Source organism: Panthera tigris, chromosome F3 (genome assembly GCF_018350195.1).
Source record: "Panthera tigris isolate Pti1 chromosome F3, P.tigris_Pti1_mat1.1, whole genome shotgun sequence".
Classification (NCBI taxonomy): Eukaryota; Metazoa; Chordata; class Mammalia; order Carnivora; family Felidae; genus Panthera; species Panthera tigris.
Genome location: NC_056678.1, coordinates 10,976,753 through 10,994,906, shown reverse-complemented (window position 1 = coordinate 10,994,906; position 18,154 = coordinate 10,976,753). Strand labels below are relative to the sequence as shown.

General features: G+C 46.8%; 1 protein-coding gene across 4 annotated transcripts in view; it reads left to right on the top strand.

The window, feature by feature from the left end:
* ADCY10 (adenylate cyclase 10) overlaps positions 1 to 18,154 on the top strand; it is a 75,047-nt gene that overhangs the window by 33,616 nt on the left and 23,277 nt on the right. For all 4 annotated transcript variants that reach the window (XM_042975813.1, XM_007077001.2, XM_007077000.2 and 1 more), the window contains exons 17-21: positions 2,570 to 2,844; positions 5,237 to 5,373; positions 10,502 to 10,630; positions 11,848 to 12,126; positions 12,237 to 12,527. In XM_042975813.1, the coding sequence (XP_042831747.1) occupies positions 2,570 to 2,844; positions 5,237 to 5,373; positions 10,502 to 10,630; positions 11,848 to 12,126; positions 12,237 to 12,527 (1,111 nt within the window). The remainder of the gene's footprint in view (positions 1 to 2,569; positions 2,845 to 5,236; positions 5,374 to 10,501; positions 10,631 to 11,847; positions 12,127 to 12,236; positions 12,528 to 18,154) is intronic.

The window sequence follows — 18,154 nt, the reverse complement described above, 5'->3', positions numbered from 1 at the left end:
TTCCACCCTGCTTCTGTAGCACTTTGAACATATTTCTTATTATATTTGCCATACAGTATTACAATTTGTTCCTTATATGGGTGTCTCTGCCTCTCAGGCGATTGTGGGCTTCTTAGGACAGGGAGCCTGATTCATTTGTGTATTATTATTGCACAGCACAGCGTCTGGCACATTATAAATGATCGATACAAGTTTGTGGCATTGTCTTAAATTTGTACCACCACTTTCTCCTTCTCCGCTTCGGGCAAATAAGCGAGGCATTATGAGTAATTTCAAAATGTCAGACTCTGGACAGTTGGCATTACAAGTATCCAGAAAGCTTCTTAAAAAACATGGATTTACAGGGGTGCCTGGGTGGCTCAGTTGGTTAAGCGTCCGACTTCGGCTCAGGTCATGGTCTCGCGGTCCGTGAGTTCGAGCCCAGCGTCGGGCTCTGTGCTCACAGCTCAGAGCCTGGAGCCTGCTTCGGATTCTGTGTCTCCCTCTCTCTCTGACCCTCCCCCGTTCATGCTCTGTCTCTCTCTGTCTCAAAAATAATTTTTTTTTAAATTAAAAAAAAAACACACAAAAAAAACATGGATTTACAAACAACAACAACAAAACCAGACTCTTCAATACAGAGAACGAAACAGTGGTTGCCAGAGGGGAGGCGGAGGCGGAACCGGTGAAATAAATAAGGGGATTAAGAGTGCACTTATCGTGAGGACCACTGAGTAATGTATACAATTGCTGAATCATTATCTTGTGCACCTGAAACTAATATAACATCGTTAAATTGTACTTGAATTAAAATCTCTGCGGAAAATGAAAAAACAAAACACACAGGTTTATTACTTCCGCACCTAAAGATCCCAAGGGACTTGGGTTGGGCTTAGGGATTGATTTAGTCTCTGGCTTTTGTTTGAAAACTTCTCAGTTGTTTCTGACACACCGCCGAGTTTGGAAACCACCGCTAAAGCTACGCTTTAAGCACCAAGACAACTGTCTTTAGATCATTTATTCTCCCGTGCGACCTTGGCAAGTTACTGAACTGAACTTTTCTCAGGGCATAGCTTCAATAGTACCACTTCCTGGGAATGTTGCAAGGGGAGAATGAGTTACTTTCTAGAAAGAGCCTCACACGGTGCTTGGAACATATTAAGTACAATGTAGATGTTGGCTTTTAGTCACATTAATTAGAGACCATCCAGTGCAACCTTCTCCTTTTAAATATGAAGAAACCAGGGCCCATGATGCACTCTAGAATTCATGCTTTTTTAGTTCCTGCTAAAAAAATATTTTAACATTTAGTTTTGAGAGCGAGAGAAGAGCATGAGTCTGGGAGGGATGACCTCACGAACCGCGAGACCATGACCTGAGCTGAAGTCCAACGCTTAACGGACTGAGCCACCCAGGGGCCCCTATCTGCCCCGTATTTTTAAAGGCATCAATCCAAAACAAAACCAATGCAATGCTAACCTCCCCATCCGTTAAAATGTCCTCAAGGTCAATGAACGGCTAAATATGGTAACAGAACGGGGCCATGAGAGTAGACTTATCGTGTAAATGTGATAAAATGGGTCATAACACTTTATGAGATTTTCTTACGAAATGTGAAATTTTCAAGTAGCCTCTGCTGCTTTTGTTTGTAAAAATGTGGAGGGAACGAGTGGGTTAACCCAGTCTCGTCCCAGAGGGAGCCAAGAGGGGTGCAGAGCAGGAAGAGCGGGGGAGGTCTTCTCCATTTAGCCAGCTCACACAGTGGAATCCAGGGTGTGCCCTATAAGGGGCCGACACTAAGATGTAAACTCTCACTTTGTTTCATCCTTGTAGCCCCACCACCCAGAACAATACCTGACCCTAGTAGATGCACAATAAATGCTTAACGAATACATAAATCATTCAGATTATTTGGGGGAGAGGTAGCCTACCCAAGGAATGGGACAGGTGATCTGATTTCAAGGTACCATAGACCATACGTCAGGCTAGAACAGCATAAACGAGGTTCGTCTCCTTCATACCCCCGGGAGATCTTCATTTGTCCATAGATTAAAATGACTTGTGGGGGCGCCTGGGTGGCTCAGTCGGTTGAGCGGCCGACTTCGGCTCGGGTCATGATCTCGCGGTCCGTGAGTTTGAGCCCCGCGTCGGGCTCTGTGCTGACAGCTCGGAGCCTGGAGCCTGCTTCAGATTCTGTCTCCCTCTCTCTGACCCTCCCCTGTTCATGCTCTGTCTCTCCCTGTCTCAAAAATAAATGTTAAAAAAAAAATTTAAAAAAAATAAATAAAATGACTTGTGGTAAACATATCAGTCATTTTTATGTAGTGGGTCCTTTCACTTGCTTACAACCCCATTTATCCTACACATTATCTTTACACAAAGCTCTGACCAAGTAAGAAAATCCATTCCAGCTAGCTTTGTCCCGATCGCCACAAACTCCCAAGTTACCGGAATCTAAATTAATACAAATCACCTGGAAAGAAGATTTTGCTTTAGCCCCACAAAACTCAGTGGGTCCACATGCAGACCCGCACACGTGACTAAAAACCCGAAGTCCCACCGCATTTTTCTGTGTCTCCGCCTTGTGCAGACCGTGAAAGAGGAAAGGATTATTTTCATCATTGACGAGGGCCAGTTCGTCGATGCAGCCTCCTGGTCCTTCATGGAGAAGCTTATCCGGACTCTTCCTATCTTCATCATCATGTCCCTGTCCCCTTTCGTCGACATACCCTGTGCGGCTGCCAGCGCCATAATGAAGAACAGGAACACCACCTACGTCACCCTCGGAGCCGTGCAGCCTAAGGATATCCGCAACAAGGTCTGCCTAGACCTCGATGTCAGGGGCATCCCCAAAGAACTGGACACGTGAGTAACCTGTTTCTCTCCTGAGGTCCCGACCTCCGTGGCCGTTCCCCAGATCCAGACTTCGTGGGTTTCCCGAAGATGTATCTACAAGTACCCGTTTCAGTATGTTCACTGGGCCCGCTGTTCAAGAGCCATTTCTTGTGGTTGGTAGGATAGACCCCGTTCACCTCTTCCTTGTTATTGCCCCCCGTTAGGTTGTCTCAGACGTTTGCTCGGTGACCTCAGTGTTGCTTCCCCTTCGTTGTGTTGGGTACGGGCATTCTCCGTGTAGTCAGCAGTGACTGAGGACGTCGTCGTGGGCAAGTGTCACAAAAGGCAAACTGGGAACACTTAGTATATGTGCTGCTGAAGCGAGCACCCCACTGGTAAAGTTTAAGGACACAACTTGTAAATGAGCAAGGTCCGGCAGTACTGTAGTCTGGAATATTCTCCGTCTGTGGCAGGTGTTGAAGGCTGGCTCTTTACTCACTGCTTTCTGAGTGTCTCAGTGATGCCTCCACCGGGGCCCAGACCCCAGTTGCCTTAGCAACATGGACAGTGCCCCTGCTTGACTGTTTACAACCCACCTTAGTATCTGCATCCTTCTTTTTTTTTGTTTTTTAATTTTTTAGTGTTTGTTTTTGAGAGAGAGAGGGAGAGAGAGCACGAGCAGGGGAGGGGCAGAGAGAGAGGGAGACAGAATCTGAAGCACGCTCCAGGCTCTATGGTGACAGCACAAAGCCCGATGCGGGGCTCAAACCCACAAGCCGCGAGATCACGACCTGAGCTGAAGTCAGACACTCAACTGACTGAGCCGCCCAGGCGCCCCTGCATCCATTCTTTCTAATGAGTTTGCCTTGCTTCTGGAGGAAAGATGTCTTGGACAAAGTCTCATTTAAAATAACCCCAGGCATGAACTTGGCATGGTCTTTCCCTTTGTCTCTCACTCTGTCTCCCCTCTTTTTCTGTGTGTGTGTGTGTGTGTGTGTGTATAGTGTATATATATATATATATATATATATATATAGTGTATATATATGTATAGTGTATATATATATAGTGTATATATATATAGTGTGTGTGTATATATATATATAGTGTGTGTATATATATATATATATACACCCCTGTTTATGTTTTTACTTTTTTTTTTTTTAATTTTTTAATGTTTATTTTTGAGACAGAGAGAGACAGAGCATGAATGGGGGAGGGTCAGAGAGAGAGGGAGACACAGAATCTGAAGCAGGCTCCAGGCTCTGAGCTGTCAGCACAGAGCCCGATGCGGGGCTCGAACTCACGGACAGTGAGATCATGACCTGAGCCGAAGTCAGATGCTCAACCGACCGAGCCACCCAGGTGCCCCATGTTTTTAAAAAGAAATATTGAGGGGTGCCTGGGTGGCTCAGTTGAGCATCCGACTTCAGCTCAGGTCATGATCTCACGGTTTGTGGGTTCAAGCCCCACATCGGGCTCTGTGCTGACAGCTCAGAGCCTGGAGCCCGCTTCGGATTCTGTGTCTCCCCCTCTCTCTGCCCCTCCCCCTCTCACGCTCTGTCTCTGTCTCTCAAAATAAACGTCCAAAAATTGTTCTACAAATTTAAAAAAAATAAAAAGAAACATTGAAAGGAGAAATCGGAAACTGACTGACATGGTTATTTATAAAGTCAGCAAGGGAAGCAAGACTGAGGATGCTCCTGATTATATAGTTTTGGCTTTGAAAAACATGTGAATGTTTTATGTAATTTTTAAAAATGAGGAACACCTGGGTGGCTCAGTTGGTTGAGTGTCCCGTGTCTTGATTTTGGCTCAGGTCATGATTCCAGAGTTGTGGGATCAAGCCCTATGTTGGGTTCCACACTGAGCGTGGAGCCTGCTTGGGATTCTCTCTCCCTCTGCACCTGCTCTCTCTCTCTCTCTCTCTCTTCAAAATTGAAAGAAAGAAAGAAAGAAAGAAAGAAAGAAAGAAAGAAAGAAAGAAAGAAAGAAAGAAAGAAAAGAAAGAAAGAAAGAAAAGAAAGAAAGAAAAGAAAGAAAGAAAAGAAAGAAAGATGTAGAAAGCAACCCCCTTGGGGCTCTTGGGTGGGTCAGTCGGTTAAACATCCGACTTTGGCTCAGGTCCTGGTCTCCCGGTTTGTGAGTTCGAGCCCCGTGTCGGGCTCTGTGCTGACACCTCAGAGCCTGGAGCCTGCTTCAGATTCTGTGTCTCCCCCTCTCTCTGCTCCTCCCCCACTCATACCCTGTGCCTCTCTCAAAATAAACACGAAAAAAAAAAAAAAAGCAACCCTAGAAAAGGAAAACGAATGGAAACAAATAGAGAATAATATTATTTTCAAATGGTTGAAATGAGTCAAATATTTTTCCTTTGGAAAATATGGTTCGTTGGTGCAAACAGGTGGCCTTGTTCCCACTGCAGGTACCTAGTGGAGGGAAGCTGTGGGATCCCATTTTACTGTGAAGAATTGCTAAAAAACCTTGACCATCACAGGGTACTCATTTTCCAGCCAATGGAGGTGGAGGAAAAGACCAATATGACCTGGAACAACCTGTTCAGTAAGTCTCCCGGTGAAGGCTCTTTCTCTCTGTCCTCTGCAGAGAGAATGGCAGTAATGGCTTTTTCCACAGGCTGCATCCCGTAGGGCCAGGGGGACTGGGGAGGCAAGGCAGTGTCAGCTCTGATATCTGAGATGGAGAGAGAACTTACCGTTGCCTGGGGCTCACTGAACGGAGGGAGACTGTGTGCCTCGGAAAGAACACAGAAGAACACCGGGGAATCTTAAAGCCCAGAATCCACATGGAAGGGGATTTAGATGTTAGGTGGTGGGAGAAAATACCTTGTCTTCCAGAGTCTTCTAGCTCAAAGTGAATTGTCACCAGGTTTCCCATACTACAGACGCGTACGGGAGGATGCAATCTGAGATAATGGCATAAAGGAGGCCAGCTGGAGTTTTTAAGAGAATAATTTTAACATCGGGAGGGGGAGAATGGGAAAAGGATGCATCCCAGAAAGTGGAGGATTAAAGCTTCTGTGAATGATAAGGAAAGGTCTGTGTGGGGAGTCGGCAGTGATGAGAAAAATTCACATGTCGGACGCTAAACCCACTGAGCCACCCAAGGGCCCCTGTGGTTGTTGAATTCTTCTATATCCTGGGCCATTTTCTGCCTAGCTGTCCTATCAATTGCTGAGGGAGAAATGTTGACGTCTCCAACTATAATTGTAGACTTGTCTATTTTTAATTCTATCAGTTTTTGCTTCACGTATTTTTTGTTCGGTGAATAAACGCTTAGGATTGCTAGGGGCGCCTGGGTGGCTCAGTGGGTTGAGCGGCCGCCTTCGGCTCAGGTCCTGATCTCGTGGTCCGTGAGTTCGAGCCCCGCGTCGGGCTCTGTGCTGACAACTCAGAGCCTGGAGCCTGTTTCGGATTCTGTGTCTCCCTCTCTCTCTGACCCCCCCCCCCCCCCCCGTTCATGCTCTGCCTCTCCCTGTCTCAAAAATAAATAAACGTTAAAAAAAAAAAAAACTTAAAAAAAAAAAAAAGGATTGCTATTTGTCTTGGTGAATTGACCCATTTATCATGATATGATATCCCTCTCTCTCTGTTAACTTCCTTTGCTCCAAAGTCTGCTTTGCCTGATATTACTATACCAGATACTCCTGTTTTCTTTTGATCAATATTTGCATGATATATCTTTTCTATTCTTTTCCTTTCAGCTTGCCTATATCATAGTATATTTGAAGTGAATTCCTTGTATATAGCGTGTAGTTAAATATACTCAGGTGATTTATCTTTCAGTTAGTAGATTTAGACCATTTAGATTTAATGCAGTAATTGATATGTTAGGGCTTAAGTCTGCCATATTAAGAAAAGTTTCCTTTTCTCTCCCCATGTTACGGTTCTCGTTTTCCTGCCTCCCTTTGCTATTTGAGCATTCTTTAGAATTCTGATTTATCTACAGTATTTTTGAGGCTATCTCTTTGTATAGATTTTTAATGATTGTTCTAGCTGTTACATCATATAGCATATGTCATCACAGCCTACTGGTATCACCCCGTTAACAGTTTGAGTTAAGATTAGAAACCGTACCCCTCGGGGCGCCTGGGTGGCTCGGTCAGTTAAGCATCCGACTTCGGCTCAGGTCATGGTCTCGCGGTCCGTGAGTTCGAGCCCCGCGTCGGGCTCTGGGCTGACAGCTCAGAGCCTGGAGCCTGTTTCGGATTCTGTGTCTCCCTCTCTCTCTGCCCCTCCCCCGTTCATGCTCTGTCTCTCTCTCTCTCAAAAATAAAGAAACATTAAAAAAAATTTTTTTTTAAAAAGATCGTTCAGTATTTTCTGGGTGATTAAAAATTTTTGAGACTAGAGAGAGGTTTTATTTACACACCAGTGTGAATGTGCCAAATGCCAACGAATTGAAAACACTAAGACGGTTGTCTGGATATGAATTTCGCGTAACTTAAAAAACAACAACTAAATATAATACGTGATCTTAGACTGGATCCTATATCGGAAGGAAAAAAGTGCTCAAGGGACCCAACTGTTGAGCCAGTTGACAACATTGGCCTGTGGACAGCAAATTACTATTTCAACATGAAATATTCTGAAGCCTCTAAGTGTATTCTAGTTATCTAAGAGGGCCCCATTATGAAATCCAGAGTAAGGTACTTGGGGCAAAGGGGCCTGAATGATGCCACTTGCATGTAAATGCTTCAGAAAAAAACACGTACGTGCAGAGAAGAAAAAGGATATGGCACATGAAGCAAAATGTTCCCGGTGGGTGACTTTGAGCAAGGAGTACACGGTCGTATTCTTACAACTTTTGGAGAAACTTTCCAAACAAAAAGCTTTTCCAAAGACACGCACGCCACTTTTGGGGGTTTCCCGTGGAGCTCGCGGTGAAATCCAGCCTCCCGGCCGGGACCAGAAAGCCCACGGGCTCTGACCTCCACACCTGTCTGGCCTCACCAGCGCTCTGCAACGTGCTGCCGCCACCCTGGCCGCATTTCTGCTGCAGACCGCTGTCCCCTCTCCCCCGACACTTGGCACAGCTGGCCCCCCCTCTCTCCCTTGGCCCAGGTGTGGCCTGCTTGGGGCGACTCTCTCTGCTCTGACCCATCTAAAGAAAGCCTCCCTGGGGGCGCCTGGGTGGCTCAGTCGGTTGAGCGTCCGACTTAGGCTCAGGTCATGATCTCACGGTCCGTGAGTTCGAGCCCCGCGTCGGGTCTGTGCTGACAACTCAGAGCCTGGAGCCTGGTTCGGATTCTGGGTCTCCCTCTCCCTCTGCCCCTCCCTCGTTTATGCTCCGTCTCTCTCTGTCTCAAAAATAAATAAACATTAAAAAAAAAAAGAAAGCCTCCCTGACCTGCACCCTCTGTTACTGGGTTTATTTCATCAGACAGCTAAATCGCACGATGGCATTATCCCATTAATTTATTTATCTACTGTTCGTTGTCTCCCTGCCATTGTTGGAATTTAAGCGTTGGGAGGCAGGAAATCTGGCACACCTTTGAATCTTCAACCCTAGAACAATGCCCAGTACCCTGGCGGCGCTCAGTTGGTATGGGTTGTGTGATTGAAAGAACGGGTCTCACAGTTGCTAGGTCTTAGAAAGGGAAATGAACACGCGTAAAAGAGCACGGACCGAGTCGTGCCCTTGAACCCCACTCTTCTGCTCCTAATGTACTCAAACACACTCGCACCTCCCCTCCCTGCTTCTGAACTCTTCCTGTCCCCCCCAACCAGCCCTCAGCTCGTCTCCTGTCCCTGGGTCTACTCCTGCAATGACAGCATTCTTCACGTTCCTTAGCCGTCTTCCTTGCTAGCTTGTGTCTCTCTCTCCCCAGGTGTTGGTCAGTTACTCATCTACTCCCTAGCTTCCGTGTGTGTGTGCGTGTGTGTGTGTGTGTGTGTGTGTGTGTGCTTCAACCACAGCCTCGCTCTTAATTCCAGACGGCGTATTCCCAATTGCCCATTGGATCATCTTCCAGACCCCCTCGAACTCAACCTCCTTAAACCTAAATGCATCGCCCTCCCTCCCATACTGCACCTCCTCCTGTATTTCCCCGCTTGACTACTGGCAACATTCATGTCTCAGCGCCATCACTGCCTTGCTTAGACCCGTTTCCTCCGTCTCGTTGGTGTGCCGCACAGTATCACTACCTAGTCCTACCCACCATCACTTCTTGATCGCCCGTTGTTACCGTTTCTTACCCCGTCTTCCTTCTCCTGTTCTCTTGTTTCTCCCATACCAACTTCCAGGGTTACTTTCCTAAAAGTAGCTGGCGGATCACTACTCTCCCCTGTTCGGAAACCTGTGCTAGGTCCCCTTTATTTCGGAATAAAGTCCCAACTTCAGAGTGTGCCGTTCAGCGCCCTCCACACTCTGCTCCCAAACCGTCTCCCCAAATACATGTCCCCCGGTAGCACTCCAGCATCCCACACGCTACGGTTCAGCTGTCCTGGTTTCCTTACACTCCCCTGACTTGCCGAGTGCCCTGTGGCTTCTGTGCCTTCGCATCGATCGCCCGTCTTCCAATGGAAAACCCCTTCATCCTTCAAGATTCAATCAAAATACTTTCTCCTCCATGAAGCCTTTCTGAATCCAAGACTGAATCATTTTTTCTTCTCCCTTCTCACGACATAGTACTCCTTGCTTTTTTAGCTTTTAGCTCCCTTGTCCTGGCACGACGATTAGTTACTTACCTCTCTGTTTCTGTAGACTTTGAGCTCCTGGAGGTTGGAAGCGTGCATTATTCACATTTACAGCCTTCACAGGCTATGGTGCACAAAGGGTCTGTACCGTATTGATAATGAACTCTCGACGGTCTTTGAGCCCACTCACCTGGCACCTGTTTACTGCCTGGAAAGTTAGCTCCTTGCATACATATCTCTCCAGGAGACTGGAAACTTAGCTATGTTCACCTCCATATTTCCACATCACATATCGCCGTGCCTTACGATGAAGGTGTTATATGAATGACTGAAGGGTAAGTCAGTAATGCGTTTTAGAGTAGCAGGAGACAAAATTACTAAGCAAGTTTATGATCCAGCCTCACCATTTAAAAATTTTTAAGTTTATTTATTATTTTGAGAGAGGAAGCAAGAGAGAGGGCAGGGGAGGGGCAGAGAGACAGAGGGAGAGAGAGAGAGAGAATCCCAAGCAGGCTCCGCACCATCAGCACAGAACCCGACGTGGGACTCAAACTCATTGAACCATGAGATCATGACCTGGACTGAGAGTCAGGCACTTGAACGACTGAGTCACCACCACCCAGGCGCCCCCAACCTCACCATTTTAAACAATCTCTCTCTGATGAACATGCGGTGAGTCAAGTCGTCTCCCACAGAATGGGTTTGCATCTGAGTGTGGATATTTGAACGCGCGTGCAAATATATGTCACCATGAGATACGTCCTGATAATCTGTGAATCAGATTTTTTGTAAACCGCATGTACCACAGAAGACTTCCGATAGTTACTGCCAATCCTTTGGGGGCAGCAGAACATTTTTGAATACATTTCGATTTTCACGTATGAGTTTGCTTAAACAGTATTCCAAAATATTTGGCGAGCCAACACACGTCTCTGCGTGCACTGTCTCTCGTAAGATCCCTCTTGACGTTTCTTGGAAAATCAAGATAACAGAAAAATGACTCTCAACTTTTCTCCCTTGTTCTCCCCCTGTAGAGAATTTTAGTAGGCCAACAGAGGAACTAAATGTTTTTACTCTCGGTAACGAGGAGGGAAATGAGGAAGTCTGTAACCTCGCTAGTGGTGTCATATTGAAAAACTTGTCACCTCCAGCATCATTAAAAGGTAAAGACAATTTGCGTGTTCGTTTTCCAGGACCTAGACTCCCCTTTTTCGTTCTCGAGGACAACTGCGTAAAAGGGAGAAAGGAAGGTCATCATAGACTGATGACGTTTGTCTGTTTTGTGCTGCCCCGGGCAGTCGAAGTCTCCACGGTGGGCTTCGCCTCCCTGCTTCTAATTTGGAGAGTTACCTGCTCCCCTGTGCAATTTCTGGAAGCTGACTTGAACAAAGTTTTTTTCAACTGCATGAAAGCATGAAGCGTAATGCATTTTTCATTAAACCAACGCCACGTAACGAGAGAGAAAATCTAATCCCGTAGCTTTTGCTGCCATTTACTTTTAAAAGACATGGAGAGTGTGGAATTTATATCCAAGCTCTGTTATTACTCTTTTAAAGAAAAATGGCTTTCAAGCAACGTTCTGGTGTAACTTGGGCTCCAACCCATGCCATCTATAAATAACTGAAAAGGTTTTGAAGGGTGACCTAGGGACACCTCAAGGTCCTCAGTCTTCCCAAAGCATCATTTGTTTCTTCCGCTAGGTCTATCAAAGTAGGAAGGTGGACTGCCTTGCCTTCTACAGTGTTCTGTGGGCAAGTTGAGAAATGCAGATTTTGTCCCACTGCAGGTGATGTAATAGCAAGACATCCTGGTAGAAATGTTCTGGAAGCCATGTGACCGTGACACCTGGGCTTAGATGAGAAGCCGGGATTCGAGCTCAGAGCTCTCTGGCACTTGGTCGTGAGCATAGAGGTGGTAGTCATAGGCTGTCACAGGAAAGAAGGAGTCTCTGGGCAGGTGGAGAGGAGGCTTGCTGCTGGGAGGAGGGTGAGTCAGTGACGAGGACAGACAAGGGCCCGCTGGAGAAGCCAACCCGGCTCGTGGATGACAGGCTCTCACCTCCCACCACCGTGGCCCGCCGTGACCTCCCCTCTCCTCACAAACCCCGTCACGCTTTTGCATCAGATCAGAACACAGCGACATCAGTCTTATGCCGATCGGGCTGTCATGCCGGGCGTGTTTCAGACGCCGGCACCTGCCTCTCTCGTACCCCCCAGTGCATGCTGTCTGTGGTGTAGACACCAGGCAGATCCCTCGTTTGGTTTCGCGTGGCCGGGGTTGCGTGAAGCGAGCACGGTAGAGCAGGACGGCTGTCCGCCCGTGGGCCGTATTTGCTCCGGACGAGTGACTGGTTCCCTACTGTGTGGCTTTTCACCCACAGAAATCTCTCTGGTTCAGCTGGATAGCATGAGTCTCTCCCACCAGATGTTGGTGAGATGCGCGGCCATTATCGGCCTGACCTTCACCACGGAGCTGTTGTTCGAGGTTCTCCCTTGTTGGAACATGAAGATGATGATCAAGGCCCTGGCCACTCTGGTGGAATCCAACATCTTCGATTGCTTCCGGAACGGCAAGGAGCTCCGAATGGCTCTAAGACAGAACGCGGCCTCGTTTGAGGTCAACTATCGCTCCCTGTCTCTGCAGCCCAGCGAAGGGCTGGGTGAGTAGATCCGGGAGGCAACCCACATCTCCTCTTTGCCCGGTCAGAGGGCTGACGTGCGAGGTAGGGGGGCTGGGGGAGCTGATCCGCCGCCTTTCTGTTCGTCCCAGCCCACGGTGAGGAGGAAGAGCTCCGCGAGCTGGAAAGCGAGGTGATCGAGTGCCACATCATCCGATTCTGCAGGCCTATGATGCAGAAGACGGCCTATGAGCTGTGGCTGAAGGACCAGAAGAAAGCCATGCACTTGAAGTGCGCCCGCTTTTTAGAGGAAAATGCCCACAGGTGTGACCACTGCCGAAGCGGCGACTTCATCCCCTGTCACCACTTCACGGTGGACATTCGGCTCAACACTTTGGACCTGGATACTATTAAGAAGATGGCCAAGTCCCGCGGATTTACAAGTAAGACTTACTTTATTCCCCGTTAGTTCTAACTGCCCCTGGGGAGGGAGAGGGGGGCGCGGGGGCGGCCGAGTCCAGCGGGAACCGTCTTGCTGTGAGACTGTCCGAGGGGGTTTGGGGATCAGGACGCTGGTGAAACGGGGCGCAACCAGAGCTCAAAGGAAAATATCCAGAGGGATAAAGCTGACCCAGCTTAATTCACACCAAGGGATGGAATAGAAGGTTCGGTGGGAGGGCCGGGGGGGTGCCGGGTCTCACACGTTGAAGCAGAAACAGGAGCAAGAGGGAGGAGTGTTTCTCAGCAGGCAAGAATGCCGTTGCTTTGTCCGTCAGGTCTGAAACAAGGTTCCAGCGGAGAAAGAATGCGAGTGGGGTAGAATTATGCAGGGCTAAGCGGGTCAGGATGCCAGAAAAGGGGGCTCCCGCTCAGGGCAGGGGTTCAAGGCCATCTGTGAAGCAAAAGTGAGGAAGTTACCATCCGATAGCACAAGTCAGCCACGCGATCTGGGGAAACACAGGTTTCAAGGGGCAAGAGGGACCAAGGACTCTGGTACCACAGGCATGATGGATGTGAGGCCAAGGGTCGCAACCCCGATTCCAGCCCCCCTCGTGGGTGACCAGGGAGAACTGGTGGGCTACATGTCTTAGCTAAAGCCTTGGTGACTGTGGCTAAACCCAGTGAGGAAACCGGAGGCTTAAAAGTACGGGATTCCTATCTTTCGTGGATATTACACACTGGGAAGAAATGTATGGAAAGTGCCCAGCACATAGTAGCTACAAAATAAATCTTTATTTATTTATTTTTAATGTTTATTTATTATTTTTGAGGGAGAGAGAGACAGAGCGTGAGTAGGGGAGGGGCAGAGAGAGAGGGAGACATAGAATCCGAAGCAAGGTCCCGGCTCCGAGCTGTCAGCACGGAGCCCGACGACGCGGGGCTCGAACTCAACAAGTATTGAGATCACGACCTGAGCTGAAGTCGGACGTCTAACTGACCGAGCCACCCAGGCGCCCCATAATAACCTTTAAGAAGGACTCGAGGAACCAGCTGGCAGCAGGCAATGGGTCAATCTGAGCGGTTGGTCTTAAGCAGGCTGCTAACGTCGTCGGAGAAAGCAACTTCATTCATTTTGGGGGTTCTCTAACGTAACTCAGCAGTTTTGCCCCGGCGATTCTGTGACCAGAAAAAAACTTCCGAAAAGTTTTACGACCGAAACAATGATCCCAAGACCCAGTGTCCCACATGCTTTCAGGAGTGCTTCTCAGGGACAAACACCTTGACTTCACTGTTCTCTTCAGTCATTGCCTCCATATACGAAATGGCGTGTTTATACAGCTTTTTTGAAACTCAAATTCTGACATTATCTGTTTTCTTCCTACTGTGGCCAACAGATACAGCAGGCCAGGGTTGGTAAGCCAGACTTACCGCTGTCCCGTTCCGCCTCAGGACCTCTCCCCCATTATTATTATCCCCATACATTATCATCATTAGATAAATCCTTACGAAGACTGCATAAATGCTATTCATTACGGAACCAAGTAATATACTGTGAATACAGTTCTCTTTTTTTAAATTTTTTAAAAATTTTTTTACCTTCATTCAGTTTTGAGAAACAGAGTGAGACCAAGCATGAGCGGGGGAGGGGCAGAGACAGAAGGAGACACAGAATCCGAAGCAGGCTCCAGGCACAGAGCCCGACGTGGGGCTCGAACCCACGAACTGTGAGATCATGACCTGCGCCGAAGTCGGGCGCTCAACCGACTGAGCCACCCAGGCGCCCCTGTGAATACGGTTCTTAATGAAAGTTTATTTTTTCTCGAGTTTCTAGGATAATTTTTTTTTTTTTTTTTGCAACGTCTTCTTGATAATATCCTGTCTGTCTTGATTGGGTCCTCTGTTCATTACCCTTGAACCTTATGCCTGTAGATAATACCTGGTGAAGGACATACAGTTAACCCTTGAACAACATGGGTTTGAACTGCGCAGATTCACTTCAGATTTTTTTCCAATAAATACAGTCCAGTACTACAAATGTATTTTCTCTTATGATTTTTTAAATAATATTTTCTTGGGCACCTGGGTGGCTCAGTCGGTAAGCGTCCGACTTCAGCTCAGGTCATGATCTCACAGTTTGTGAGTTCGAGCCCCGCATCGGGCTCTGTGCTGACAGCTCAGAGCCTGGAGCCTGCTTCGCATTCTGTGTCTCCCTCTCACTCTGCTCCTGCCCCACTCACACTCTGTCTCTTTCTCAAAAATAAATAAACATTAAAAAAAATTTAAAAAAAAAATAATATTTTCTTTTCTCTAGTGCTTTATGGCAAGGCTACAGTATATAATACAGAAAACAGAAATATGGTAATCAGTTTTAGGTTATCAGTAAGGCTTCTGGTCAACAGTAGACTGTTAAGGTTTTGGCAAGTCAAAAGTTATGTGTGAATTTTCAACTGCTGGGGGTGGGGAGGGGTCGGAGTCCCAAAACCCTTGTGTTGTTCAAAGGTCAGCTGTAATTGGTAGAGGTTCAAAGACATGGCATTAGGTGTCGATTAGATAGGGAGGAAGTTGATTCTCTTTTCAATTTTCTCTCAGTCCTCGAGTCCTTCTTGAACGCTGTTATTTTCATGAGTCTCGATCCCCAAAGATCTTTCTCCGGGGCTCCGTCCTTCAGGTCGCTCTACCTACTTCATCAATGACCACTCCTCTTGCTCCTTTGTCTTCCAAACGTGTTGAAATCCCATCCACCAGGGGCGCCTGGGTGGCTCAGTCGGTTGAGCGCCCGACTCCGGCTCAGGTCATGATCTCACAGCTTGTGAGTTCGAGCCCCACGTCAGGCTCTGTGCTGACAGCTCGGAGCCTGGAGCCTGCTTCGGATTCTGTGCCTCCCTCTCTCACTGCCCCAACTCACTCGCATTCTGTCTCTGTCTCTCTCAAAAACAAATAAACATTAACAAAAATTTTTAAAAATAACAAAAATAATAAATTAAAAAAAAAGAGCATTCTCTTGTGGAGAAGCAGACGATGGAGAAAAAAATTTAATAAGGAAGTCAAATCTATAGGATGTCACAAGGGGTAAATCCCATCCCAAGGAGGAAAACTGAAAAGAATATTAGTTAGGACCAGGGGGATTAGGAATGTAGAGCCATTAGGAAGCCTTCATTGAGAGGTGAGATTCCTAGAAAGATGAAGGAAATGAGGGATTTTGTCTCAGGGTTGGTGAGGGAGAGCATCCAGGCAGGGGATAGACAGCACAAAGGCCCCAAGACAGGAATTGATCCCGTCTATTTTATACATTGTGGGTTTGTGCTTTTAAAATGTATTTTATTCTCATTTTAATGGGGTAAAATTGTCGTAGACCCGGAGGTACAGGAGAGAAACAAAAGAGTTCAATCTGTCACCTTGAAGCTGAGGTCTTATTTCCAGGTCTTTCTTTGAAACCCCGAGATGAGCAAGTGATATCTTGGCTTTTCTCCCTCTGAGAACCTACAAGCATTTTGTGTGTATTTTTTCCTTTAAAAAAAAAAATGTTTTTTTAATCTTTATTTGTTTTTGAGAGAGAGACAGCATGTGAGCAGGGGAAGAGCAGAGAGAGGGGGACACAGAATCCGAAGCAGGCTCCAGGCCCTGAGCTGTCAGCACAGAGCCCGACGCGGGGCTCGAACTCACGAACCGTGAGATCACGACCTGAGCCGAAGTCGGAAGCTCAACCGACTGAGCCGCCCAGGCGCCCCTATGTTTTTTCCTTTCGATTTTGACAGCTTCTCTTTGAAGTAGGGAACTTTTCATAAAATATTTCCTTCGTATATGAAGAATATTGAGAACAATAAATACTATGATTCACCTGAGGGGTAGATGATATAACGACAAAAACCATATCTTGTATTCCCCAACTTTATTTCTTCTTTTTAAAGTTTTTTCATTTTTATTTATTTATTTTGAGAGGGAGAGAGAGAGCACGCACATGCATAGAGTTGGGGAGGAGCAGAGAGAGAGAGAGAGAGAGAGAGAAGAGAGAATTCCAAGTAGGCCCCACACTGTCAGGAGAGCCCAACCTGGGGCTTGAACTCACTCACTGTGAAATCACCTGAGCCAAAATCAGCAAGTCAGATGCTCAACCGACTGAGCCACCAGGCACCCCTCCCCAACTTTGTTTCCTTTTCTAGCCAATATTGCTTGTCTCTGCATCTCCTTCTATCACTATTACAATTTGAAACATAAAAAAATAGAGAGATGTTGGGGCGCCTGGGTGGTTCAGTCTGTTAAGCGTCCGACTCTTGACTTCAGCGGTCATGATCTCACAGTTTGTGAGATCAAGCCCCGTGTTGGGCTCTGTGCTAGCAGCACAGAACCTGCTTAGAATTCTCTCCCTCTCTCTCTCTCTCTGTCCCCCATGTGTGCACACGTGCACTCTCTCTCAAAATAAATAAACTTTAAAAATATGTGTGTGTGTGTGTGTGTGTGTAGATGTTGATGGAGGAATAGCATTTTATTTTTCTTTTTTATGTTTTTCAACAAATGTGCATTTTATTCAGCAAATATTTATTGAGTATCTACTATGTGCTAGGCAGTGATCTAAGTAACAGGGGTATCATGCTACAAATGACAGATGTGTGGTGCGCCTGAGTGGCTCAGTCAGTTAAGCGTCCGACCCGAGCTCAGATCATGATCTCATGGTTTGTGAGTTCGAGCCCCGCGTCGGGCTCTGTGCTGACAGCTCGGAGCCTGGAGCCTGCTTCGGATTCTGTGTCTCCCTCTCTCTCTGCCCCTCTCCACTCGTGCTCTGTCTCTCTCTGCCTCAAAAATAAACAAACACTAAAAAACAATTTTTTTAAAATAAGATGGAAATGAGAGACATGTGTCTACTCTCATATATTTGAATTTTCATTAAGTCTGATGATAGACAATAAACAGATTAATTAATAAAACCATCAAAGGTCCTTATAGGCCTTGATAAATAGTCTGAATTTTCTTTTAAGGGAGTTGGAACACACTGGAGATGTATTAAAATTAGAATTAGTATGGGATGTATGTAACAAGGACCCAGGTGGAATGACCTAAATTTATTTACGGTTAAATTTATTTCTTTCTCATGTAAAATGTTTGTCTCATCTCTGGGACTCGTATAAAGGCTTCATGATCTTCAGAAACCCTTGGTCCACAAATGGCTGCTGGAGCTCCAACCATCATGTTTACATTTAAGACTAGAAGAAGAGAAACCAAAAGAAATGAAAAGGATGCCCATGCCCTTTTAAGGACGCTTCTAGAAGTCCTACTGAGAACTTACATGGCTCTATCCGGTTGCAAGGAAGTAGCTGCCCTGAGTAGAATTGAGTTCTATTAGTAAGGAGAAAAGGGAAAATGGAGTTGAGATAGGAAAGCAACAGTTTCTGCCACAGAAATCTGAGTCATGTTTTTAAAAACTTGTTCTGGGGGCGCCTGGGTGGCTCAGTCGGTTAAGTGGCCGACTTCGGCTCAGGTCATGATCTCACACTCCGTGAGTTCGAGCCCCGAGTCGGGCTCTGTGCTGACGGCTCAGAGCCTGGAGCCTGTTTTGGATTCTGTGTCTCCCTCTCTCTGACCCTCCCCTGTTCATGCTCTGTCTCTCCCTGTCTCAAAAATAAATAAAAATGTT